At 44.5% G+C, this 27,344-nt stretch overlaps 1 protein-coding gene across 6 annotated transcripts in view; it reads right to left on the reverse strand.

The window, feature by feature from the left end:
- rerea (arginine-glutamic acid dipeptide (RE) repeats a) overlaps positions 1–27,344 on the reverse strand; it is a 119,951-nt gene that overhangs the window by 36,673 nt on the left and 55,934 nt on the right. For all 6 annotated transcript variants that reach the window (XM_068596981.1, XM_068596982.1, XM_068596983.1 and 3 more), the window contains one exon: positions 24,750–24,820. In XM_068596981.1, coding sequence (XP_068453082.1) covers positions 24,750–24,820 — 71 coding nt within the window. The remainder of the gene's footprint in view (positions 1–24,749; positions 24,821–27,344) is intronic.

The following is a 27,344-nucleotide window of genomic DNA, read 5'->3' on the forward strand; positions in this document are numbered from 1 at the left end:
GGAGGGAGAGACAGCACGAGTGAGCAGGAGACAAAGAATGATCCCACACTAAGATAAACAGACATCATTTTTGTTTGATTGCGACGTCACAAACTGGCCTCTTGGCAAACAGTGATGCTGTGCAGGCACACTGTTTATGACTCACGCAGGCTGATGCCAGAAAGCACACAGAGAATCCAAGTCAATTAAAAAGGGATTGCAGAGCATTTAGAGCTTTAATAAAGTAAACAGTGGGATGGCCGTTGCTGGAGGAAGTGTAGAGAGAGGAACCATAAGAGGGGGATGGATGAGTGTTCACTCCTCTGCCTTCACCACTTAATGGCTATACTCTAATGATTAAAATAAATAAATAATAAATACTATTCCGGCTTTTAAAGTTTACTCATGAACAGGCACTGTAGCCCTTTATAGTGCTTTGGGGCTTAATAGTCTTTAAGTGCTGCCACCCACTGGGCTTTTGATAAAGTGCAAGTCAGCAAAGGCATGTAATCCCTTAGATGACCAGCAAGTGGTAGCACTGAGGTGAGAAGAGAGCTTTTCCAGGGCCAGTTAATGAAAACACAGAAGAGGGAAAAGGGAAGGGGCGGGGGTATGGAAGAAAAATGGTAGAAACTGAGGCCAATGCTGAGGTGAGAGATGAAAAGGGCAAACTAGTGTTTTCATTTCATGTTATAAAATATTTATTGTGGCTTCACATAAGCCCAACTGACCGTCACAGTGGTTTGAAAGAACATTAGAGAGACTGCTGGGCTGGTTGCCGGACTGCGACACTATCCCAGACATTTTTATTACGGGCTCTGCTACGCTGCACTGCACTAACCGACTGAGACACCTGCACCACCACTGACACCACCCGCAGGAGTAAAGGAGAAATGAGCATATGGAGAAAAAGAAATGGAAGAAGGGGGAAAAGTCTACGGTAATCTAAGACAGACAGTTTAACTTCCGCTCTTTCCAGGCTCTTAACTGTATCTGTGTGTGTGCAGGAACATGAGGTCAGAGTTAAGATATTTAAAGCCTTTAGAGTACATTGTTCGGTTGTGTCACTAGGGAGGAGGCTGAGCACACGCAGCCAAGCAAATCATCACCTCCCTAAACCCTCAAGCCCACCTCTGGTTTTCCCATTCTCTCCATTCCTTCCTCCTCTTACTCCCTCCCTCCATCTTTCTCATTCTAACCCTTCCCCTCTACAATCTCAGTTTTTTTTTTTTTCGTTCCACCTTTTCTCCAACCTTGAGCCGGGAGGAGGAATGACTGAGTAAGGGAGCCCGGACGTGTTAAACAGCAGCTGACACTCAGTCAGTTAGCTGCATTTACTGCTCTGGATGATTGTGTGAGTATACACGTCACATCACACAAACACACTTGTGTTGTGATTCAACAGAGAGCCATACTTATGGACGGAGATATAGACCCCCGAGCACCTATACATACCGTGTGTAAAGAAATGTGTGCAAAGACATCATGACAATGACACCCCCCCACCCCTCCTCCTTCTCCTCCTCCTCCTCCGGCAGTTAACCCACCCACCCCCATCTCTTGTCTATCCAGTGTACACAGGCTGTTGCCTTCTAGACTAACAGACTGCTTGCCACATCAGAACGAGTAGTTATCTGCTGCTTGCTACCTGAACATTTCATTTTCTGCCTGTAAAACCCAGAAATCAAAGGGATTTTTTAGGGAGCTGGAACATCAGGTGTAATGCAAACAGAAAAGCACAAACAGGCGGAGCGACACAGACACACACAGGTTTTTACACAGTATTCATGAGCCTGCATTATTTTAAACCAACCTAACGAACCAAAGCACAGAGTGAACATTACTTCAGCTATCATCAGTATCCTCGTCAATACAAAGTAGCTGTCGCTCTTCTGAGCAGATTGCTGTTTAGAAGCTCACAGCGGCGTTAAGCCCTCTCAGGCAAAAGAGGGAGGGAGATGGAGAGAAAGACAGAGAGTGCAACATATGGAGCACGTAGTGGGAGTGAAGCATAGCTTTCAATTATCACAATTCTATAAACATACGGGGTGGAAAAATGAGTAGATAACAAGGGAAAAAGGAAAAGGAATGATAGGCTGCTCAGACTCGCCGTACAAACTCCTAGCTGTATTGTCGTTCTATTGTTTTTCTCCTGCCATAGAAAATAACAGAGAGAACATATAAGAGGAACCACAATGCTGAATTGATTAGAGACATTCCACGCTGCCTGTAGAGAGCCGAGTCCCGCACAATGTCAGCCATCTTTGTCTGTCCTGCCAGAGGCTAAACATGGCCCTGCCCTCCCTCCTCCTGGGCCCTAAACCCTGGGAATGTTGCTCACTGCGAGAGGCCAACAGACTTACTAACCCACTACTGAGGGAAAGAAATTAAACAAGAAGGGAAAAAAAAAGATATAGTGCAAAAAGCAGAGCAAAGGAGACAGAGGGGAGGGGTGAGGTGGGAGAGAGAAAGGGTTGGATTAAGGTAGGAGGAGCAAGACCTTCTCATTTCCTCAGACTTAAAATTACAACTATCCTCCTCCCGCTTTACTAAAACCCCCAGGGTACAAGGCTACCCCTTTATTCACCAAGGAGATATAAATCTGAGAGTCATGCTTTGGGGCTAAGCACAATGGCACCCCCTCCTCCCTCCAGTGGCTCAGCCTGGCCTGTGGCATTCTTGGGTACACTCATCGGACAGGGGCTGGATTATAGGAGGAAAATATTATAAGATTGTAAAGAAACATTTCTTTATTGGTGTCTGGTTTGACAGTTACTGTCAGACAGCACACCACAAAGATTGTCCAGTCATGTTTTGACTCATGCTACTTGAGTTGAATTTCCTATGAACTGGTTTATTTTCCTATCCGTCTTTAGTCCACACTGTCTACTTTTTATACCAAATTGTTTTTCTAAACCCTTTTCATTAAACCTATTTTGCTGTCTTTGTAAAGCCCTTTAATATAGATTTTAATCCTTTACAAAAAATAATAAAGATGAAGATAATTAGTATCACTCTAGAATTAATCCAAACTATAGTACATTTAGTAAAAAAAAAAACAACCCAGTGCATTCATCACTGCTCTAAAAGCAGCCAAGACAAGCCAGGCATTGTGGGAGTCGGTTAATTCTCCCTCCAACGAGCTAAAGGTGGCTGGCCCCTTGGATCCATAATGGCTGTGCAGTTTTCTTTGTGTGGCTGCATGTGTGTGCAGTCAACTCTGGCGCTGGGGCCCCCGTGTACGACCACACCACTACAAAGACTTGGGGAGAGAAGGAAATACAGAGGGCAGACTTTCCTTTTTAACAACAGGCTTTAAATTTGAAAAGAAACCAGCTCTGTTCGCCGTACACGTACAAGATGGACTGAGTGTGGGATTAATTCCATGTTCTCAGCTAAGAGAGTGTGAAATCAATACAGTGCTTTTCATTTCAAAACCAATGACAACACTAATAGGATTCAACTTTAGGGAGAGTGCACCGCGGTAGCAGCGAGCCCAGACTCTCCCACATCTGTTCGATGTGGCCTTTTACAACATGGCCATTGCCTTGCAGCCACACCGAGCTGTGACAAAACCAAGAGAACGTTGTTACAACCTGTAACCCTCAAACCTAATTCCCTATTCGTCCTCCTCCCCGCACTGTAACACTAGCGCTTTGCTTTAAACAAAACCAGACCCTCCCGCTCCCACACGACAGGCCCCCAGTGCACCTCGTTAACAGGAAACCTCTGTTTATTTTCTCTGCTTTTCAAACACTCTCTTCTTCCTCTGCTAACCCTGTTAGAGACCCCCCCCCCCCCCCACCCTCCCTTCACTGGTGACATCAGCAGCCAGGATCTATGACTTCCTTTAGGAGGTGGCGGCCAGAAGTAAGGAAGGAAAGACAGACCCCAAACACACAGACAAAGGAGACAGCAGAGAGCAAAGATGGGAGGGAGGGAGAGAGGGAGGAGGTCAAACAGACAAGAGCAGCAGCAGCTCAGTGTTAGCAAGGAATGTCAAGCAGTTCAGCTAACTTAGCAGGCTGCTGAGCTAACAGCTCGGTTAGCCTACATCCCAGGGGCAGGGGAGGCTCTCGTATAATGGATCAGGGCTGGTAGCAGTGTGACATTGACAGGCGGAGGCTCAAAATGGCACAGAAGGCAGATTGTAGGAGTGTTCACCTCGCCAGCCGCAAGGGGAGAGTAAGCACAACCCAAGAACAAAAGGCTGATTGTGGCATTTGGAGGCAGAGATGGGATCTGGGAGGACTAATCTGCTGCTCCGACATGATAAGATTAGAACGGGGAGGCAGGAAGAGCTGGCTGGGAAGATCACACATACACTCGCATAAACACACACACAAAGATGATGGATCTGATTGGAAGGGTTTTCCACTCGGCATTCTCTCTTCCTCATTTTCCTCCTTTCGCTCCCTTATTTTCTCCTGCTCTCTCCGAGACAGAGATATCTGCCAGCACACCAGCACTCAATAAGCACTTCCATCTGGACGACAGAACATGCACACACTCAAAAACTGCATGTGTGTGTGAACGTAAGCTGGTGAGGTACAAGAGATCTGCTGCGCTAAAGCAATCCACGACATCTCAGTGACTGACAAAGGAGGATGTTAAAAAGAAATGCCAGCATGATGTGTGAGCAAACACACACACAAGCCAATGCACTCCCTCAAATACATACACACACAAATAACAGGCTTTCAGGATAAGCACCACTATTCTTCTCCCAACCTTGCAGTAAAGCGGGGCAGGCTGGGACTCTGTGTCAGAGGTAAGAAAAAGCACCTCTAAATCAGGCTGTCAGCGCCAGCAGCAGCAGGATTCCACTCCGCAATCCTCCTCTCCTTATGGGCTTCACAGTGAGCTACTTGGCTACTTGAAGGAAGGAAGGGGAACCTGCCCCTCAAGCCTCCTTCTCCGAGGCACATATAATAACAGTAAACAAATGCTGATTACAATGTTTGTGAGGAGGAACGGCAAACAGGCCGCTTCCACGCCTGGCAACAAGAACGAACGGAGAGAGTGTGGGAGGCAGAGGGAGGAGGTGAGGAGGGAGGAGGTGAGGTGAATCCCAGCTGTGGTGGTGGTGCTGGAAAGACCTTTGCGTCGTGCCTACACAGGGGTGTCCTCTCTTTGGCTTGACCTCTTTGGATATTAAATCGCCGCCCTCTGCTTTGAACACACTGGGCCCATCTGTCAGCCCGGCTCCATATTGGATTGGATGAGCATTAGTGGTTTTCAAAGTGGACAGATTTGCTCTTGTTGCTCTTTGTGTGTGTGTGTGTGTGTGTGTGTGTCTTAGAACAGGGCGCCCACGCCTGCTTTAAATTTAATCACCCTCCCTCCTTTAAGGAATCAAGCAGACATCCGTAAATCCCTTTACGACAGACGCACTAGTCGTGTCGTTGTACAGATTGACGACATACAGCGACACATCCGAGGATGTTAACAGGTCCTTCTGTCATCCAGGCAGAAGAATGAGGGATTGGGCACAGAGGAGGAAAAGAAAGAGGAGAAGGGTTGAGTCACGCGGAGCTCACAGATGATACTAATTAAGGGCTGAGGGCTGAGGACCACTACTGGTGGATCACACTGCCAACCAAAGGCACACTTTACACACTGGAGAGTCACAAGCACCCCACATGACTGCTTCCTCATCCAAAATTGTGTTTCGCCCCATGCTGATAACAAGCAGGGCTGATTGCACAAGTCTTTGCTTTATCTCGGCTTTATTTCAATTGTGTCCCAGTTGGAGCAAGTGAATGAATGGCAGAAATATTAAGAACAATGTGTGACGTTGGCCACGTTGCACTGCTTCAGAAAGTGGCATTCAGAACACCAGCCTTCACTGCACGCTCCATAAAATAACCAAGCAGGGTCCAACTTAAATATTTGTCTTTGCCTCCAACACTCATCTGCTGCACGCCGGTTCTCGCCAAGAAATTTAAGACGATTCATGTGATGGTACAGAGAGCAGCACCATGAAAGGCAAAAGGAGAGTGAGGATATAAAAAAATACATCCACTAATGATGATCATTATCTGCAGACCACAGGCAAAGAGCAGCAGGGACCTGACAATGTGTGTTCGGTGATTTAGGCTACACACAAATAAACAGGCACTTCTTTTTCTTTCTCCTGTTTTAAGAACGCAGACTGAAATCCTTGCAGCACTCATAGGGTATAGACAAGAATGCAGATCCAAGTGAGACTTCAAACATAGGCTGTGCGAGGACAGATGGAGGCTGTTAGAAGAGCTCATAACTGGGTGTTCAGATCATAATACTGACTTTATTTCTCAAGCCCTCCTTCACAGCCAGACGTACAGTTATAGCCTGCCAGAAAACATTGTCATTTCTGCCTTCAGTCTTTCATTTAGCCGCTTCAAAGCCATCTCGCTTTGATACCTGGCTTCCTCTGTGTGTGAGTGTGTTTGCCTGTGTGTGTGTGTTTGTGTGTGTAGCCCGGGATGTTCTCTTGAGAGCAGGGACTTGTCTGGTCTCAAGGTAATACCCATGAGTCAGGACTCAGTGTTAGACACAGTCACACACACACTAGAGAAGACGGAGGAATACTGCTGGTTTTTGACGACACAGGCTTCCTTTGTGTTTCAACTGCCTGGTGTTTTGTTTGGAAGACCGTTTCCCTGTGATCCATTGTGTTAGCTTTACCTTGTTAGCATAGCCTAGTGAGCTAATGTGACATCTTAGTAATACCGACTCGACGACTGCTGTGTAGAAAGAGTGAGGGGATTGCTCACTGAGAGGGTTGTACAGAAAGGATATGAATATTAGGCTGTGTGTGTGTGTGTGTGTGTGTGTGTGTGTGTGTGTGTGTGTGTGTGTGTGTGTGTGTGTGTGTGTGTGTGTGTATGGGCGTCATATTGGACGTCTGCCCAGCAAGCTAATCCAGACTCTGCTTGTGTGTGTATATGTGTGTGTATGAGACTACCAGTGGCAGCCTCCTGAGCAGGCCATAGCAGAGAAGGAGATGTGGGCTGATTAAACACTTTAATGGAAGACAGGAAATGAGAAGGCTTGCCTCAGCCAATGCTAATCAGCACACACACACAGATTCAACTTTCAGGCTTACGTGTAAGTTAATGCAGTAGTAAAAAGTGTGAAAAAAAAAAATCTCATAATGTGTGTGAAGGGTGGACAGGTTGTGTGTGAAGTACAACTCGGTCAACAACTCAATGGGGAGCCAGAAAGGTGTTTTTCTAAGACTGATAGGGTGTGTGCTTTGAGAGGGATGATAGAACATTGTCTATGTGTGTGTGTGTGTGTGTGTGTGTGTGTCTGAAACCTTCTCTATGGAAGAGCAGCTGTCAGGCCATGGGAAGTGTGTCTGTGGGGAGTGTGCGTGTGCGTGTGTGTGTGTGTGTGAGCGTGACATAGATATAGAGAAATCCAGAAGCTTCTTGTGTGTGTGTGTGTGTGCTTGTTTTGCTCTGTATGGTCATCACACATCGATACCCAACTAATAGGAATATTTATGATCCTTCTAACACATGCCAAAGCTCATTTCCGCAAACACACACATTCATTCAACTGTTTCTTTGTGAGATCACACACAAATGCACATACGCACACAGAGACGGAGGCAAATAGAAAGACAGGATGAGGGCCAGCATGAAAAGCTAGATCTCAACGCTGGGCGTGAAACCGGACAGACAGCATTGTAGATGGCCTTGAAGAGCTGGTATCACCACGAACTCAACCAGTGGTGATTGAATTGTATGCTTCTGAAGATATCCATCTCTCTGTCTCTCAGCTCTCTATCTCTGCGTCTGAAGGTGACCTTGCCTGTCTGCCAGTCTCTAGTGCTGACACCGGCCCTATCAGTAATACATCATGTAAGCTGTGTATCAGCCAGATGCCGTACTAGCTGAGCAGTGGGTGGTCTGTCAGGCACACTTGCTTTGTACAATATGCAAATAATCACATGCAAATTACCTACCAATGTGTCTGATGATATATCAGTGTGGATGCAAATGTGGTAGATGTGTGGTAAACAAAAGATTTAAAGAAGTTACAGGCCACTCACCAAATACAGTTACAGCTCACAAAATCAAACGGCTACTCACAGCAACTGTAGTCTGATTGTAACATGTGACTGTAAATGATTATAACATGTGTGCGTGTGCACAGGCATAAGCACACATGCACAAACACACACACGTGTACACACACACACACACACACACACAGGCCAGAAGCTTTAAGTAGCCTCCTGCTGTGCCACAACAAGAGATGTATTGTAGACAACACAGCTGCAATAACAAGGCTGGCCCAGAAGGAGTTGTACTGCATGACTCCCAGTCTAGACCGGTTATAACAGCCACCATATAGTTACATTGTTACATTAACATGGAGGAAATATGCTTAATCTGACCTGAAATAAAGTCCCACTAAAACAGAATTTTATGAACATTTTGCTTCTATGGTTCAATCCTAGATATTATTAAAATGATGGTTAGAGTGAAATTGTTTACATCTCTGAGATAGTATTAATTTTCATGTATTCCTCCAACGCAATTAACTCACTTTCCAGTTGCCAGTGCACAAAAGTCAAGGAATGTTTTGCCTTTTGTTTAGCTTTAACTGTCAAGTGGCGTATGGTAATGATGAGCTAAAAAGAAATGTAAACTAAGTAAATAATCTAAATTACAAAACAACACAAACGCAGGCAAACCACTGTGTTCTAATTAGATAAAACTGATTAATGTTCTGACACTAGAAATGAGTGGTGTAAGAGCAAGATAAAGGTGTGGGAATGTATAAATTATTAATTTTAGTAAGGCAGAAACAATGAAACGCCATGCACCCCCTGGTTACATTAACTGAACACACATGCTGTGAACACAACTGCTATTGCCATGAGCAACAATAGACCTTTAGATGCTTTCACACGCATTCTGTTGAGATTTTAAGCACCTGCTGATATCCTCCAAAGTATAATATGATGGATTGTATTTTTGCATGTCATTAATTCCTTCACAGCTTGAAGGTAACAGAGTGAAGATGGAAACGTAAAATTGATCCATTATAACCTTTCCTCTCTAAATTCAGTATTATTCTTTCTGTGTACAATATTGACAATAGACCAAGAGAACACTAAGCTGACAAAATATCCCATCAAATAGGTGACAAATAAAAAAGATTATGACCCGATTTATTTATTTATTTTTAATTCACCGCTAATTTAAATGGCAGCCCCTTGCAATTTATATGCCGCTTACTTATAAAAATGTAACATTATAAAATACACATGGTTAAGTAAACATACCGAACAGGAGTAAAACATGGGTGTCACTATGAGCTTAGTGTGTCAAACACATTGGTTATCAGAGAGAGAGAGAGAGAGAGAGAGAGAGAGAGAGAGAGAGAGAGAGAGAGAGAGAGAGAGAGAGAGAGAGAGAGAGAGAGAGAGAGAGAGAGAGAGAGAGAGAGAGAGAGAAAGAAAGAAAGAAAGAAACAGACAGTGAGAAAGAGAGACAAAGGGGTTGAACAACACACCAACATCTCTACTCTGCAACCGAGGCACATCAAAGTCTTCTCCGCCCATTTATCTGTGTGTGGCTGTAAATCAAAAGGCATACTTTGAACATGCACACACACAAACATATAGGCTCAGACTGCATTTGCTTTGTGCAGCAGCATCCAGGGCTGGGCATGGGAGGTAAAGGATTTTGCTGTAGACGGGGGAATTACTTGCCTCTGCTCACTCTGTCAGGGAGGAGAGGGGGATGACTGTTTACCCGCAGTGAGTGAGAGAGAAAGAAGGAGGGAAAGACAAAAAAAGAAAGTAAAGACAGCGAGGTCACTGATGTGTCTGAAACGTTGCTTTCTTCCCTGCAAGTCACCTTTTGCTTCACTTTCACTCACCCTTTTCGCCCCCGCCTCTATCACTGAGAGGTGACACACACATACACCACTGTCTTTAAAAATGTCTGTACGGTGTGTCAGACAAGAGGTCGCGTCAATGTAATTAGCTGCAACAGCATGTTAAGTGCAAGATACTATACACAGGAACGGTGAAATAAATGCACAAACACATTCAGAAAGCCACTCAGAGGAAAATGAAGGAATGCAGCCACACACACACACACACACACACACACACACACACACACACACACACACACACACACACACACACACACACACACACACACACACACACACACACACACACACACACACACACACACACACACACGATCTGTGCATCCCAGTGTGACCATATGGTTTGGCGGGGACTTCCTACCGACCACAGAGGAAGTGTCTGCTTACAGTGTACAGTTCAGTTGTCTGCCATCACGTCCTGTCTCCCAGCGCTAAACGGCAAAGCAAAAGCCTGCACGGCTCAGCCCAGTCAGTGCTTTGAAGTTAAATCAAGCAGAAAGGAGACACAGTTCCCCATACCATGCAATCAGCATCAACATGAGATTTGGAACAGCGAACACAACGACAAAGCACTGGTGGCATAAAGAGAGACTTTACGTTCTATATGGTGGTGTGTGAAGCTACTCGGTTTTCAGCCTGTTTTGTTGGCCAATTTTTGCCTCCCTTCCTCTATTGTGGCGGTGTGATTGACATCCACCTGTCTTTGGGTGGAGGGTGATTAGGTGTTCTGGCCCTTTGTTACACAGTGAATGCTTGTAATAGATTGTATGTGGGGAGTGATATGATAGGCTGATGATGGAATGATCCCGCGGACATTGACTAACAGTCTGTGGAATACAACAGGGCGGGGTTATTGATGACTCTCTCAAAAGGTGGGTATCATTGCCATGGCAGCCCATACATTATCACCCTGCAACCACGCCCCGCCACCAGCCTGAACCAATGGGCGGGCGGCTGCAGAGCAAACAATCCCCAGCAGTGTTGTAATGGTTGAGGGAGAGAGGAGAATGCTAAATGTGCCACTTCATCTGGTGATTGACACAAAGCCTCTTGTTTACCAGCGCCTCAGAGATTTGCATCTTTTTACCGTTGCCCCTCCCTCTCTTCTTCTCTTTTGCTCTGCGTCCCCTGCTTCACTCCCACAATCCTCCCTGCTTGTGGCGGCGCTGCATGAAGTGGATATTACCCCACCCTGCTGCTATGATATTGATCAGCCTCCTTCCTGCCTTTCTCTCTCTTCTCTTCATAGCCCACTGCATTGATTCCACCTCTCCCTCTGAGCCCACCAGCTAGCAGTGATTAAACACGCTGCTCACACACAGACACACACACACACACACACACACACACACACACACACACACACACACACAGACACACACACCCTCCTTTGGTAGGCCTTGCTTTACTTTAAAGGCTATAAAGCTCAGTGGCTGCTGCACCAGCTCTGAGAAAACACTGCTTCTTTTCATTCAAGGCAACCAATGACGGCAAGCTTAGCATGACGTATTACCGTCATAAATATTTTTGTTATAGCATGTTAGCATAGCACATCAGCAGGCTGCCTTATAGTTGGCTGTGCTCTGGTGGGTTTTGTCAGGCTGGTGTTAAAGGTGGCTCTGGCAGGGCTTGGCAGGTGGGCTCCAGACACCTTGTGATTTTGTGCAGAACCACACAGAGCTGGTGCACACTCCTTATAAGGGCCTGCGGTGCTCACAAGCACTAGACTAGCAGCTAGCCCACTAAAGTCAGAGCAGTTATAGGAAACAGCATAGAGAGGGTGTCAGGGCTACATACACAAAATACTTTTTTAAAGAGCCAAAATCAGCTGTGTACAGTTGTAGGAAGATCTCTTAGATTAGTCAATAGCAACAGATTTTCACACCAACAGCTGAGCTTGGCTAAAAAGTGCGGCCAGCACATACTTGCACATTAATACGTTGAATGCATACTCTTTCTTGTTTACCAGAAGGCAGCACCTCTGCTGACAATAGCTGGAGTGCTAAAGGTTTTGGATGAGGAGCCCTTGTTGATGAGTTAACAAGGGCTCAAACCCTCAATACCATTTGGCATTTAAATGGCATTTTAGTGTGCAGCAAACAGTTTGCACCTAATTATGGCCAGTTGACGCTTTGTCCCGAGTTAAGCAGGAGTCACAAACCGCCATCCACACAAGAGCAGGGCTGTTATATTGACTCTCTTACAAACCAATAGCTCTGCCTTTAGGCGTAATGCTGAGGTGGACTGGATGTGAATGTTGATAAAAAGGGTTCTACAACATGTGAAATGTTTACAGCCCCAAACAAAGACAAGGGGTGAGAGCAAGGACAGTGTGAAGGGATCAATAGTAGTAATCAATATTCTCCCTCTGTACCTTTCACTGTTTGAATTTGTATTTGTATTGCACTGCTATATAACCTCTCAAAGGCTCAAAGTGACTTTATTTCAGTTGTGCGATAAGATAAACAGAAGTCTTAAATTAACCTACATGAAACACTCAATTAGCAACATCAAAGAAGCTAAGGCCGTGTTTTGACACATAAATAACATTATGTCTCATTATCACTCAGAGTAAGCCAATCTAAAAGACCCTCTAATTATCCAGGGAGGCATCTTTAGAGATGATGTTTTGGGCCAAAAGTACTTCACAAGAAAGTCAGCCATCTGTTAACAGCCAGCTCCATCAGTCCCCTCCAGGTCATGTCACAGGTCTACAGCTCGAGGAGTGGAAGCACAAGTTCCACTGCGGCATACACAAGGAAGAAATGGGCTGTGCGTTCGGAGTAAATGTGTGTATCTCGACTCTGCAGGGAGGAGAGGACGAGAGGTCACCGTCTATACTGGGAGCACACCTACACAGACGGGGGTCTCGATCACTTACAACATCCCTCTACTTGCTGATGGAGTAAGCCTCTCACACTCATGCGCAACTCCATTACCAAATCCGACATTAAATCATTCCATTTCACCTGGAGAAGAGGGTGAAGGTAGGAGACGGTGGGAGTTTTTTTTTTCCTCCTCCCACTGTCCTTTCCAGTGGATGTGTGAACCCATACGGACATGCCGACGTGCTGGCCAACCATCAGTAATGGGCCCAATACAGCCCCACCATCCCACCATGCCTTAAGGCACAAGATTCATCACAAGGGCCAGACAGTAGAGGAGAGGAAGAACGGAGAAGTCAGAGAGAAATAGTGTGGAAGACAGTGAAGAATGCCGTAAGATATGAAAAGAGCAAATGATGGGAGCCTATAAAAGAGTTATTCACCCTCAAATGGGGAGGGCATTATGGCGATCTATAAATGGGCTGTTAAACTCAATAGCCCAAGGTTAGCTTGTCGTGATGCCGCAGTGAAAGTCTATAAGTCTGTGTAGTTCTACCATAAACACTCAGCCAGTACCATCTGGAATAAAAATGCTCTGATTATTTCAATTAGCTCCAGAGCGAGTAAGAAGATGAAATTACGCAGCACATATCACAAAGCTCCAAATATAGATGGTCGTGCTCAGCAGCAGCTTGCCTTAACAACAGTAGGCTATTGGGATAGAGGAGAAGTCACTGGAAAAAAAAGAAGAAAAAAAAAGGGGACTTATGGGAGGTCTGTATTTTCTTAATCATTTCATTAAGATAGTGCTTAGGCTAATTTAACAGTAGGCTTAATAACGCAGACTTTCCTCCCTCTGCTCTGTGCACAAGTGTTAACTGCCTGCTGCAACAAAGGCGGCTCTGTTCACAAACACAACACTGCCAAACTGTTAAGTACATTCCTATAAAGAGAAGAACAAAGAGCGTTTGAGCGTGGCGGGAGCAGAAATGAATACAGCTACTGAGGGAATAGCACAGCTCAGCCCTTTGATGCCAGGAAATGTCTTTACTACCACAGATAGTGTTTATGCTGCTTCATAGTGTACTGTTTAAGATTGAGGCAACAATCAAATCAACTGGTAGTAGCAAGAAATCGCCGTAGAGATGATGTTCGTGAATGAATTGGGGCTGAGAGGGACGGAGATGGGGGTTGAGCTATGTGCTGCGAAACAGCAGACGACTTGAGGAGATGGAAGAGAAATGTTAAGGTTTGGAGTGGATGGTTTTGTGGTAAGCATAACTGGGGACTTGGGGGTTACACAGCGCAAGAATAATGAAGTGTGTAATGTTTTTGTGTGTGGTTTAAATGCACAAACACCTATGCACAGAATAAATGAAGTGTGTGTGCATGTGTGGTGAAGCGTCTCCAAGCCCCCCCAGCTGTGGTTTCCTCTGCCCATGTGATCCATTGGCGGTGACAGACAGGCAAACACAATTTAGACTGGCCCATCAAAGCACACGCAACACCAGTCACAGCCACTGCAGGCGGAAATGTGACGCACTGAAAACAAAGCACACAATCCTCCACTTGTGTTCGAGGGGAGAAAAGAAAGTCTAAATTTATCATTGATACAAATCTAGAAAACCTGTCTGTCCTCCTTTGCAAATTGTACGTATTTTTACTGCAGTAACAGAGATAGCTTTTGTACTACTTAAGGCGGGGCTGAGTTGAGAGTAAATCTTTGAGGATATTGGTGCATTTTATGGTTCAGAGGATTTGAAAAATCTACAAAAAGAATCCTGATTTAACCGTAAAAGCTAGAACTGTGAGCCCTTCATGATGCCCGAAATCTCAATTACACGACTGATAAGACTCTAGGTCTTTGGTTTCTAGGTGTAGCAGAGGGTTTTCTTGTTCATATATACTGACTGGACTGCATTGTGCGAGAGCAGTGGCATCTGAGAGCTCTTAAACAGAGTGACATTCCCCTTTCCTGATCAAAGCATGAGCATATGTGAGCCAGTTGCGTTGCATTAGATCAAAAGCGTTCAAAGATGGAGAACAGATAAAGCTAGCGGTGAGTCAGGCAGTAGTACATGCACAAAGTCAGACGGTCTGTATGAGATTGCAGCGCTGCTGCGGGGTAGCTGCTGGAGGTGGCAGCCTGTGGTGATGTTGCTGTTGTTTTAAGGGCTGTGGGAGGCAGCGGGCTCCGAGGTACAAAGTGTCGACATTCCTCAGACCTCACAGCAATGCCTGAAATTTCCTCCTCTTGTGTCTGCTCCTCTCTCTGACCGATGCCCTTGCCCTTCTTCCCTCTTTTCCTTCCTCCCTGCGCGCTCTGGACTGGTGAGAGTTAATTTGCACCATGTGTTCCCTCACGGAGAAAAAGGGGCCCTGGTAGAAGCGTGTGAACTCGATACCACTGTAAATCTCCACTTCCACAGCGGTACTCTCCTGCCCCTCCTCCTCCTCTTCTCTCTCTCTCATTCTTTTTTTATTGGCATGTCACACATTGGACAAGGTGGAAATTACACTGAGCTGAGCTGCGAACCAGTGGCAAAGCACGCCAGATACCCACTTAAGCTGAGAGAGCGGGGAATATTGAAGGGTGGAAAGGAGAAAAATAACAGCAGGGGGGAAGTGGAAATGCAAAGTGGAAGAGGACGAGGAGGTGGGGTAAAATTAGCCGTACATTTTCGAAGCAGAGGCCAAGCCAATTAAAGCTTGACCAATCCACGCAAATGTGTTTAGTGTCTGGTTACTACACTCAGTGCTGGGTGGCCTGGCAGAGACTGTGCTCTGAATACAATACTCACATACATACGAGAGACACACTGATTGCAATTGTCTGGGACTACCGGTATTCCCATTTCAGATTTTTCTTCATTCTGACCTGGCAATTGTGATTTGGGCCGATTCCAATTTATCTTCTAAGTGTTTTTCACTATCGTCCCAGAGCTGTCTCGAAAATAATTTCAAACAGCCCCAAAGTCAGTGTAGAAGTAAACAATTTGCATTAAAACACAATTTAAATGATTAGGGAATAACTTATTGTATTTGTATTAATTACTTGCTTTGAGTAAAAAAAATTGGCATTGGTAGTTGGATATGTATTATAAGCTACTTAGAGCTAGTGTTAAGAAGTAAAACTTGTTTTAGTTCTCTCTCTAATATCCATTTCATATTTCTTTGACATCCTTAAAAACAACTGTATGATGTTTCTCACTTCTTTTTTTACAAGATTACATCTGGACACATCTTGATAGTGTTATAAATTAACTTAGCTCTGTTATAAGCAGGAATGTGCTAGGGAGAGACTCTGCACTGTAATTACTCTGGGCTGCATGCATGGGAATGAATTACAACATGATAAATGTCCGATTCAGTTAGTTGTTCCACAAGTTTTTAAGGTTGTTCTTCTCGTGCTTATTTTGGACTTGCAGCTGTGTCTAATTGCAAGCTGAAGAACTTCCAAACTGACGACATGCGTGTGTGTGGCTTTGACGTTACTGTTTGTGTGCCGACGAGAGCTGCACTACAGAAATAACGTCACCAAAAAGGTAAAGGCCAACAAACAGTGTTGAGGCTGTGCATTAAAATACATTTTTCTCAAACTTAAGTCAAAATGTCCCAATATTGTATTTTACTTTTCAATAATTGCTTGAGAGATAAAGACTTCAGAGGACTTTTTTTTAAGTTGACAAAATGTGATATCATCACATAAATTACAGCAATAGCCCATAAAAAATATTTTGCTAATATGTAGGGCTACAACCAAATAATATAAATACATAAATTAAATATAGTGTCATCGATGCCAACATAAATTATACCTGGCTTTATTGAGACTATATGAGTGAATCTCCTCTGATTGGTTTCAGCATCCAGGACAGCGCGCGCACACATACACATCCACATCCACATCCACACACATCAAGCCTCAGTGATTGTTCGACACTATGAGCATTTGCATACTTCAAAGGACATTTCAACCTCTAATCTAGTGAGAAACCTCCTATGGAGGAGTTGCCTCCTTTCATTTCAAAGAAAGACCTGGCCAGGTACTTTAAATGCCCCTATCATTATTTTCATATACAACAACCAGGTTGGGAGTCCTGAGGTTTTGAGAGCTTCAAATATACCTGCTTTCTGGACGTCTTTGTTTTTTCCACTTTCTCATCAGTGCTGGTGCCGAAGAAGACGGCACTGACTGTTTGTTCTTCTGCTTTAAAGATAAAATGTAATGCTCCACACTGGAGCACGGTGAATTTGCTTCAGATGTTAGTGAAGACATCAGAGGAGACATTTTCACTTGTGATGTGCCAGAATGAAAAAGAAAAAGTGTCTGAGGAGCTGCTGAATATTTCAACAACTCAGCAACAAGGGAGGGAGGGGGATTAGCACTTGGATATATATGCAAGGCCCAAATGTCATCTGTCACGGCAAAATGACTTGACAAATTTGCATGCATCCGTGTGTGTGTGTGTGTGTGTGTGTGTGTGTGTGTGTGTGTGTGTGTGTGTGTGTGTGTGTGTGTGTGTGTGTGTGTGTGTGTTAGAGATGCATCCAGGCCGGTGAAAGTAAACTCAACTAATGAAAGTCCAAAAGGAAAGAGTGGGCAAAAGGCTTCTCTGCTGAATAATTTAGTAGTAGTGGGTCAAAGAGGTAGCTATTGATTGAGCTTTTAAAGAGTCTTATGAAAATGCTATGGCTGCTAGCCTGGCCCTTCAGCCCGACCCACCCCCACTATCCAGAGGCTGCACCCTCCAAGTCTGGGAAGGTAATCAGCACTCGTAAAAACACACACACATACACACAACACCCCATTTTGATTTCAGTCTGTCTCTACACTCCCCTCCCATCTTCTATCCGAGAGGAAGAGACCATCCTATTGGCTGAGCAAATAGTTTCCATAGCAGCATTTAGCTAATGCACAGGGAGGGCAGTGAGGGTGAGAGTAAGAAGTGTTATCTGTCCAAAAAGATGAAAAGAGGGGGATTCGGGGGAGAATAGAGACGAGGAGCCAGGGGGAGGGTTGGGTAGATTTGGTTTTTATACCCACAAGCAGAGCTGAATACAGCCTCCTGCACTCACTGAGTCTGAACTATGTTGTTATCTCAACCTTGCCATTTGTATTGCTTTATTTATTCCTCACTGCGCTCTCGTGGACAATCAATCATACCTGCCTCCCCAAAGAGAGACAGAGCTGTGTAGCTGTTTAAGAGATACGTACCCGTATCCATCCGATTCCAGAAATGCACAGAGCTTGCAAACTGACACCGGAGAAGGACTAGCACTTGTCAGTCTCGCAGATTGTGGCGGCTTAAGAACATACTTGCATAGAAACAGCAGCTGCTGCAGCTAGTGACCCCAACACCTCAGCTAAATGACCTAATGTTACCACAAAGAATGGCATTAATAGCTTTACCTCAATGAAAATTCAAGTGTGCTGTGGCAGTAAAAAAAAAAGTGAGGGAACGGGAGGGGGTGCATGCCTCCTCACCGAGGGGCATTAATCAACACGGTCATAATGGGGAAAGTCACCTGATTCTGGCAAAGCAGCAGTAAAAAATCTTTTGCTCACAGTGTCTGCTCACAACCAACTGTGAGGGGAGGGGAGCGAGGGGGCTATTTGTCAAATAAATAGAGGTAATGTGAACATGATTTGGTTTGTTCAGATTGAATAAAATGATTCCACACCTCATGTTAACCTGCTCCAGCCAACCACAGTGAGGAAGTATAAAATCAGCAACAATTTTCTGGTCTGTTTTCCTTTTGTAGGTGAGTGACAAAGAACATCCATTCAGGGTTTAGTAGCTGCTACACTGTGGCTCTATTGCTTTAAGGCAGCGACTCAATGGGGAACATTACAGGCAGAATGCTTCAATCAAACAGCTTGCAGCAGGCTCGGCTGGCCGGCCATGTCCATAGATGCCCTTGTCAAAAGCTGCTTCCTCACAGAAAGCAGACACTTAAGACAGCCCCACACACAATTGTGAAAGGCTTTCACCTCCACATGCTCACGTCTGTAAAATGTACCCGATCGCTTAAAGCAGCTGAGTGGACCGTGGAAAGAAAGGAAGAGCTGAGGATCACACACACACACACACACATACAAAATTGCCCCTAATGAGGGTAGCGCCCCTTTCTCAAGAGATGGCAGCGGCTGCTGCTCTACTCGATAAATATTAACAAGAAGTGCGACTGATGGCGGTGCTCACTGATCCATAATTGCATTTCAAAATGTTCAATGGGGGCGGGGTGGAGGGTGGTCGTGAAGGGAGAAGTGGGAAGATAAAAAGAGGGAACTCAGCCTTCTAGGCAGTGACAAGAGACAAGTGATGCCTGTCTAGTCAACCTTCTCCTATCACCCCGATGGCTCAGTGCCAATGAGAGACGTTTCAGTGAAAGAAACACAGAGGCTGTGCATTACAAGCTGACATTTCTTCTTTCATTGATTCACCGCTGCATGCATCACAGCGCACATTGTGACTGCCGCTTTACAGAAAGGAAGAACTCTGAGGAAGGATCAGAAGGATGGCAGGGAACTCCCCTTACCAATGCCACATTGGACATTAAGTGATATGTTTTGCACAGAGTGGCTAGCTGCAAGCTAATTAGCTAGTGGATCTCATTGTTAAGCTAATTCTCAGCACTTTGGATTCCATTAGGACTGTACTCAAGGTCCACAGAAAACCTAATAACCGCTCATGTTGAGCATCCATATTTATGCACATATATTTGCATCTTTATCAAACATTTTTAATCATGGGCTTTGAATAGGAGGCATTTTAAAAAGGATTGTATGATAAGCACCAGCTAAAGGCATCAAGAAGCAGTTGTCGGGGAGACTAATAACATTTGGTATGTGTGTGTATGTATGTTGTGTAGGTGTACACATGTTTACAAGACTACAGGGAAAGCTATGCTGTTATATCCTTTCACACAATCATCCATTACAATGCACAAGGAATTACACATGGACAGTGACTATGATCTGGTTACAGCTGGAGAACAGGAGGTTCATAAGTAATACATTACTTTATATTGTGATCTTTTAAGTTGATCCTATCACGTTAAACAGGTATGATTATAACATAATATGAATGGCATAGGATTTTAATCTTGCACCATAGTTTTAAATCTGGATTGTATTTAATTAAGTATGAAAAGATAAATTATGCAGGGATTTTTTTTTCATTTAGTTTTGAGCATTATTAAAACATAGCTGCAAATTCGATTATAGTCCTAAAAATATTTGTGCCGTGTTGCGATGTTCAGTAAAAATGTAGAATACTGGTTTTAAATCATTAACTTCTAAGCTATCTGCTACTTAAGGGTTTTGGATTTTCCATTAATCGGTTTAATAAGTTTTAAAACATAAATTAGGGGATATTTTTTCGTAAAAACACCAAAAAGTTCACCCGTCACACAGAGATTGTGTCAAATAGTTTCTAAATGTAGCGTAAAGTGTACACGGCTGGGTGAGCATCTGGGATGCATGTAACAAATCTTTATTGCAGCCAAGACTCATTTTTTAACAAATAAATGCAGCTGACACTTTTCTTTTGTGAAGCGTATTTATACATTTTGTATACATTTTAAAGTTCCCAGTTTAGAGTTAATGTGCGCCCAAACAAACACACTCCATCAGATACTTGCACATCTCAAAGAGCAAATACAGCATGTTGAATCGTGAGATGGTTATTACCTTACACTGTGATTTTAAATTGATGCCAATATGATGGACACAAAATTATAACGACTGGATACAGTACACGTAAAAACACACACACACACACACACACACACACACACACACACACACACACACACACACACACACACACACACACACACACACAACTGATTATATGACAAAGAAAATCCCTAACCCTTTTAAGCTGATCAGGCCTGCAACATATGAGCTGGACTCCTGGCACGATAATTGCATTGTACATGGCATCTAATTAAATGTCTATAAGCAGGGAGATCCAGAGATGTGTGTGGCAGAGATACTGTGTGTGTGTGTGTGTGTGTGTGTGTGTGTGTGTGTGTGTGTGTGTGTGTTGGCATACTGGGATCCTCAATCCTGCGTTCCCAGAGGAAGAAATGCTGCAATCACTCCATTAGCGAAAGAGGGAGAGAGACAGGGATGCTGGGAGAAAGCAGAGGGAGTAAGAGAGAGAGATGTGGAGAAGGAAGGGAGGGAGGATGGAACACAGCTGACTTGGCCAATAACAGCAAATGAGGTTAGGTACAACAGAGAGGGAGGCGGGGGTGGGGGGTGGGGGGGGGTCAATGAGCGTTGAGGACATGGACACAATGACTAGAACATGGGAAGGGAGGAGCGATGGAAGGAGGGAGGTGAGTGACAGCAGATAAAGAGGAGTGGGGATGAGTGGTGGATGAAGTGTAGAAGCAGACAGATGAGAGGGAGAGAAATGGAGACGGAGGAGACAATCTAGGTAAGAAAAGCAGGATGGATTGGTAAAGCCAGGGTCAATGGGCAGATATGACTGCAGATGTCAGGCGGCTTATTGGTTCTCCTCTCGAAACAACAGGCAGCTCACACAGTGTGTAGTGTTGATGCAGATATGTATGCATGTTCAACACAAAAGTTGCATGTCAACATAATGACAAACATACAATGTATACACAAGCCCTCACAAGCCCACTCACACGGTCAGCAGACTCACTGCATTACTCTCATCAAATATAGATTGTAAACAAATTACAAGGTCATGGCACCGGGTGTAAACTGAAACGAGCCCTTGTGGGAAAACACACTGGGGATTGTTGGCCTGTAATTGACCTGATTGATCACATCAGAAGGAAGAAAAGACAGGATTTTCTTAAATGCACCATAAAACACATTTTGTTGACTAGTTTTGTGTGCATTTGGAGGAATAGCTGCAATTTTAGTCCTTACTTCACTTGACTGTACCTTGATTGTAGTGCCTTTGTTTTAATGCTTTCAATATGGATCTTGTATTGTAAGTTTTGTGAATCATGTTAATTATTTTTTGTAACAATTTTAACATGGCCATGAAAGAGAATTGCTAATTAACTGACTGCATTTCAATGACTTGCATCCATCCCTGATTCGGTTTAATACCACTAACGGTTAAAATGGCCTCCTACTGGTCACCTCTGTATCCAGGCAGACATTTTAGGGGGAAGGCAGGAGACTAAAATCTATCCGACTGGATCAATATGTCATAGAGGTTACAGTGGCGACTATTGTAACCTACTAACAAACGAGGGGAACTAAAAATATTCAAATTGACCCCAATAATGCTGTAGAATGGATTTTTGTTGTTGTTGCATGGCTTATTAATGAATGACTGCACTGTGTGTACATAAGCATCAAGGAAGCACACATACATGCAACATGACTACTCACAGAATCACAGATTATAGAAAAAAGATATAGAGACACAGAGAGGCAGACTTCAATTCTGGTTCATCCCCACGCAGGAAAGATTGATAGCTGCATTCAGGATTTCTATACGCCGCTAATTGGATTCACAGGTCATTAGATAAAGTACACGAGTGAGACCGTTACAACCTAAGGACTGAGGGAGGAGAGAGAGGGAGAGAGGGAGACAGGAAGACGAAGAAGGGTGCGAGACGGGCAATATTGATGAGGTTGTTTGGTTCAGGACCAATGAAATTTCCTCCCCCTCTGCTGCGCCTCCCAAGTCCTGTTTCCCCACATAGAAGGGGGTGGATCGATAATTTGTGCGGCAAGAAAAAGAGGGGGTCGGAGACAGAGACAAGGAGGGATGAGAGGATAGAAAATAAAGAGAACGAGTTGACGTCTGATACACTTACATGGATCTCAAGTTGCCTGTTGTTTCTCCTTTCAATATATTGTGGCAGGAAGGACACAAGGTTACACTGACCACCATGTCCGACAAAAGAGCAGAATGAGCGGCTGAAGACTGTGCCCTAATTTTGAGAGCGGGGCGGCAGGGGAGATGATACTTTATACCGATGTGTGCAATTAAAACCTAAATCAGCTATCATCCTAAAAGAGGATTTAGTGCTGGTCTCGTAAAAAGAGGCCATAGCACAGTGAAGCTCTTTTGTGATTTGTAGCTCCGCGACAAACTGAGCTCTTTGAAAAAATGCTGTACATATTTAGAGAGCCAGCAGGGCTTGTTGTCTTAACATCGGAGGACAAGGGTACAGTCTGCTCAAACACATACAGGCATGCAGATGGCTGTTCATTAATTACAGATGGATGAAGGGGGAGGGAGGGTAACACAGAGCGAGAAAGAGTGAAAAGAGAAGGGTCAGCCAATGGAGTCCGTATTCTCTCGCCCTCCCTGGACAATTACCTCTGTCTGCCCCAGACCTCTTCTGGCACTCTTAATCAAGGTGCAGGTATGTGGGTTTTTGTGGGAATGTATGTGTGCATGTGCACAAGGAGGGTGTCCTCAGCACTCTCTAGCAGCAATCTGATTACAGCCCCGCTGCTGTGGGGCCTGGCAGTCCTTTCTTCTGCAAGGCCTCTAGCTCACCTTAAAACCCCTTCTTCACACAACAACTGCCCTTTATACACAAACGTATTCACACATGAAACTTAAGTGCCAACACACACACCTCAAATGCATACACACACACACACACACACACACACACACACACACACACACACACACACACACACACATATATACACACACATACATACACACTAGTCCACCTTTTCTAGAAGTCTTGTGTGGCCTCTGAGCTGACCTCACATCATCACCCTAGCTGTTGGCAGCCATTACTTTGGCCCCCTGGGGCCTGGCCGCCTCTCACCGAGCCTTCTGCACTCTGCTTAGACAACCAATCTGTTAAAAGACAGGCAATGCTCGCCCCAGCAGGGTCAGGTGCCGCTTCATTTGGCATCATAGACCCATCACTTACATATTCCAGTAGCCTTTTCACACTAAATGCACATTCCCGAAAGCCTGCCCCAAAATGTGTTCTGTGCTCCATATATTGTCCTTATATATGTCCTTGTATGTGCAACGTACTTGGGAAATAAATTACTCTGATACGGGAGATGAAAACCTGACAAAGAACCAATTCAAAACAATTGATTTTAGCCCTCACCGGGAGGTTTGCATTTGGGGAACTTTGACCGAGTCAAAAGAAACACTTTTGGTTTGGTAGCAAGGACTTCTGAGAAAAATCCCGCATGGAGCCAACTATTATGAGTTGACATGTAAAAAACATCTAGTTTGATAATGCAGCACTTCAAGAGTATGTATTGATTTAAAAAAACATAATTGAAATGGGTAGCTGGAAGACATTCATGATTTGTAAATCTGTTCAGTGTGCCATTAGAGTCAACCACAGTGTAGTAAATGATCTCACTGCATTACTTAAACTATAAAGTAAAACCCCTTTTCCCTCAACATAAATAAAGAAAGATTTGTCAGGTGAACTCAAATGCAACCCCACCACACATGCACACGCACGCGCGCACCAACGGAGAATGCAGTGTGGGAATACCTGTCTGTCTGTCTTTTAGGTGTCCTATTGCAGAGAAAACAAGCACCACTTCACGAAACTGACGGAGCCTGATGAATCAGTCTTTCTCAAAGGCAAATTAAAAACTATTGTCTTTCTTTATTCAGCAAAAGAAGCAATTTGGCAACATTAGGCTGTAAAAAAACCTATTAAAAACTGGTGACGGCTTCCTTCATTAAATAAATTAAGGGCATCGACAAACATCTTTATTTCTATTACAAGCAATATTACACTGCCAGTGCATTGCAAAGGTGGTTAATATTCAGGCCTGGTTCTCACAGGGATTTTCCCCCCACATTCCTCTTAAAAAAGAACTTCCTGGTACAAACTGATTATATATTGTACTTCCCTATGATTTGTAGTCAGTCCTCATCAGATTACCACAGTGTAAGAAAAATGTGCAACTCTACACCTATATGCCCAGCGATATGGTGTGGGTAGGCAGCTTAGTGTTGAACTTCACACCAGTGTGAGGACACAAGGAGATAAAACAGGACAGACAGGAAGTGAAAATGTACTCACCAGCTTGAAATCCTGAATGCTACAAATGAAGTAGGGAGTGTTGGGCCGCCGACTTTCAATGTACACACAATCTGCAAGTGAGAGAAAAGAAAAGGGAAATGTGAGTTTAAAAGAAGATGTTCACTCTTCCCAAAGCGTTCATGTTTTATGCAGACAGACTCAGTAATATATTATTTTGGTTGCTGTTACCTCTGCTGAAAAGACATTTTTCTCCTTGAGTCAAATTCAATTGGAATGCGAGTAATAGGATTAAGGACTTTTGGAGCGCTACAAGGTTGCCTTTCCAAAGCAAACATTACGCCCAAGGGGAATTATGTTATTGTTCCACTCCATTTATACACCAGTGAGTAATACTGGCTTTAACCCCATTCCACCCCAAGAGTCATCAGTGTAACTCGTTCCTACAAAAAGGACAACTTCTGTCAATGCACTGATATATGCCCAGTTAACTGTGTGTTAGCATAGTGGTGAAAAAAAAAACAAAATTCACCTTCTGTCCAAATTACATAACCCTCAAGTGTTGAACGCAGCCCCCTCACATTGTGTGTGAGGAGGTGGCCCTGACCGGCTGTGCTGTTAAATTGAATGTGACTGGTGGTATGGCCAGGTCGTGAACCCTCATCTCCTTAACAAAAACATTCACGCTGCAGAGGACAAAAACACACAGCCACTTCTGTGGAGAAGAAAGGGAGGAGGAGGCGGGGGACATGGCTAATGGTTACAGCTAAGCCTGGCACGGTACTTTCCAGAAACAGCCAAGGGTTAGAATTATTAGAGAAAAAGAGATTTGAATCCACAAAAGGAAAATTAGCATAATAGTCTTCCATTCACCTTGTGCTTTTAGCTGCAACGCAAAACCAGGAGTGTGATCAAACGGAGAACAAAAAATATATTTATTTTGGTTTAAATAACCAGTAAAAGACAGTTCTTGCTTGCTCAACTGGCAAAGAAATCAAAAGTCACTGACACTTAATTGATTGGAAAAAAATACATCACACACTGAATGTTGACCTTCTGTTCAAATGGAACCAATGCAACAAGCTATTCGACTGCTCCCAAGGCTGGGCTTGCCTGCCTTTTGGCGCAACAGAGCGTAGCACTCGTGCTTACATTAACACACGGCCCATGAAGACGGACAATATCTTGCAGCTCTGTAAGCTTTGATTCAAAAAGGAAAATGTGCACTAACAACACAAACTGCTGTTGATCATTTCACCAGAAGTGATGCTGCGCTGCTCACCGCAGACGGGCCACGGCACACTTTCCCCAAACAAAAGATGAGCGGCTAGCTTTTTTTTCACTGACTGATGGCACCATCATCTGTTATTTATTTGTTTTTGTCAACAGAGTTATCGATCTGGCTGTGGTTTATCTTACCGCTTACAGAGCGAAAGAGGGGTGGCAAAGATATTAAATGGCTCTGACACCCAAGATACCATTTGTAGAGGAGCTGGTGTGTACGAGTGCGACTGTGACATCATGGGCTTTGTTTTTTTAAGAGGCTCTCTGTGTCTGTCTGTGTGTTTGTGTCGTTCTGTGTGTGTGTCTGTCTGTGTGTAACCCCAGGGTGGGCTTGTTATCTGCTGTGGGCTGAATGAGCTGTTCTAAGAGAAGGGGGGGGGGGTTTATCGTCCTCCCTGGCTCTGAGTGACGCATTATATCTCTCACTACTGCCCTCTTCTCCCATTTTCCCCGCTCCCTCCTTTTCTCCCTCCTCTACACCGTCCCTGGAAGTCATTTACAAGATAACATGAATGAAAATATCCATCAGTGCTATTGTGTGATCTGTGAGCAACACAGTGTGTGTTGAGAGACAGAGACGCGGGTGGAGGAGGAGGGAGCAAGAGGGAGCAAGAGGGAGGGAGTGGGGGAGGGCCGAGAACAAAAGAGACTAATCTGAATGAGATGACATGTTTCGGAGGAGTCAAATCGGGGGAATTAGGGTTTAGTGTCCCTTCACCTCATCGGCACATTCATTTAGAGGGGCCAGATATCCGTGTCTGCACCCCAGAGCACATCAACAGGCATATAGTACAGACAGCAAGAGGGAAAAAGATAGGCGGTGGGGCAAAAAGAGACAGGGATCTAGTTTAATCATTTGCAGACAGCAAGGGAGTCTATTCTTCGAACGCCAAAAACACATTTTGAATTCATCCTGGGCACCAAAAGTTGACTACCTCAAGGGCATTTCTCTGAGAGCGACTATAATACGACTCTCAATGAATGTGAAAGTTAAAACCCAGTTAATGCTCCAGACTCTTCCGTTTGAACGGAAAGGAGGCAACAGCGCTCAGGGAGGTTGGGTCCTCCGGGGTCCGCCTGGCTTGTTAAACATTCCTGCCATTTTGTGCATTTGGAAGTGGGTCTCCTTGCTCAAGTGGGGAAGTGAAAAGGGGAGGGACGAGAGGTTTAGCTGCGGTAGGGGTCTATGTGGGGGGATGGGCAGTTTTCTTAGGGTTGAAGTGTGTGCTCTTTGGATGGATGTAGCCGTCGCTGTAGGAGGGAGAACCACAGCACGGCCTTTGTAGTAGAGTGCTCTCACTCCCTTTGCAGCTGTTGAGTTTAACTTCTTCTACCCGCCTCCACCCTACAATC

This window comes from Clinocottus analis, unplaced genomic scaffold (genome assembly GCF_023055335.1).
Source record: "Clinocottus analis isolate CAN_PGR_092001 unplaced genomic scaffold, fCliAna1.0.p SCAF_4, whole genome shotgun sequence".
In the NCBI taxonomy this organism is placed as follows: Eukaryota; Metazoa; Chordata; class Actinopteri; order Perciformes; family Cottidae; genus Clinocottus; species Clinocottus analis.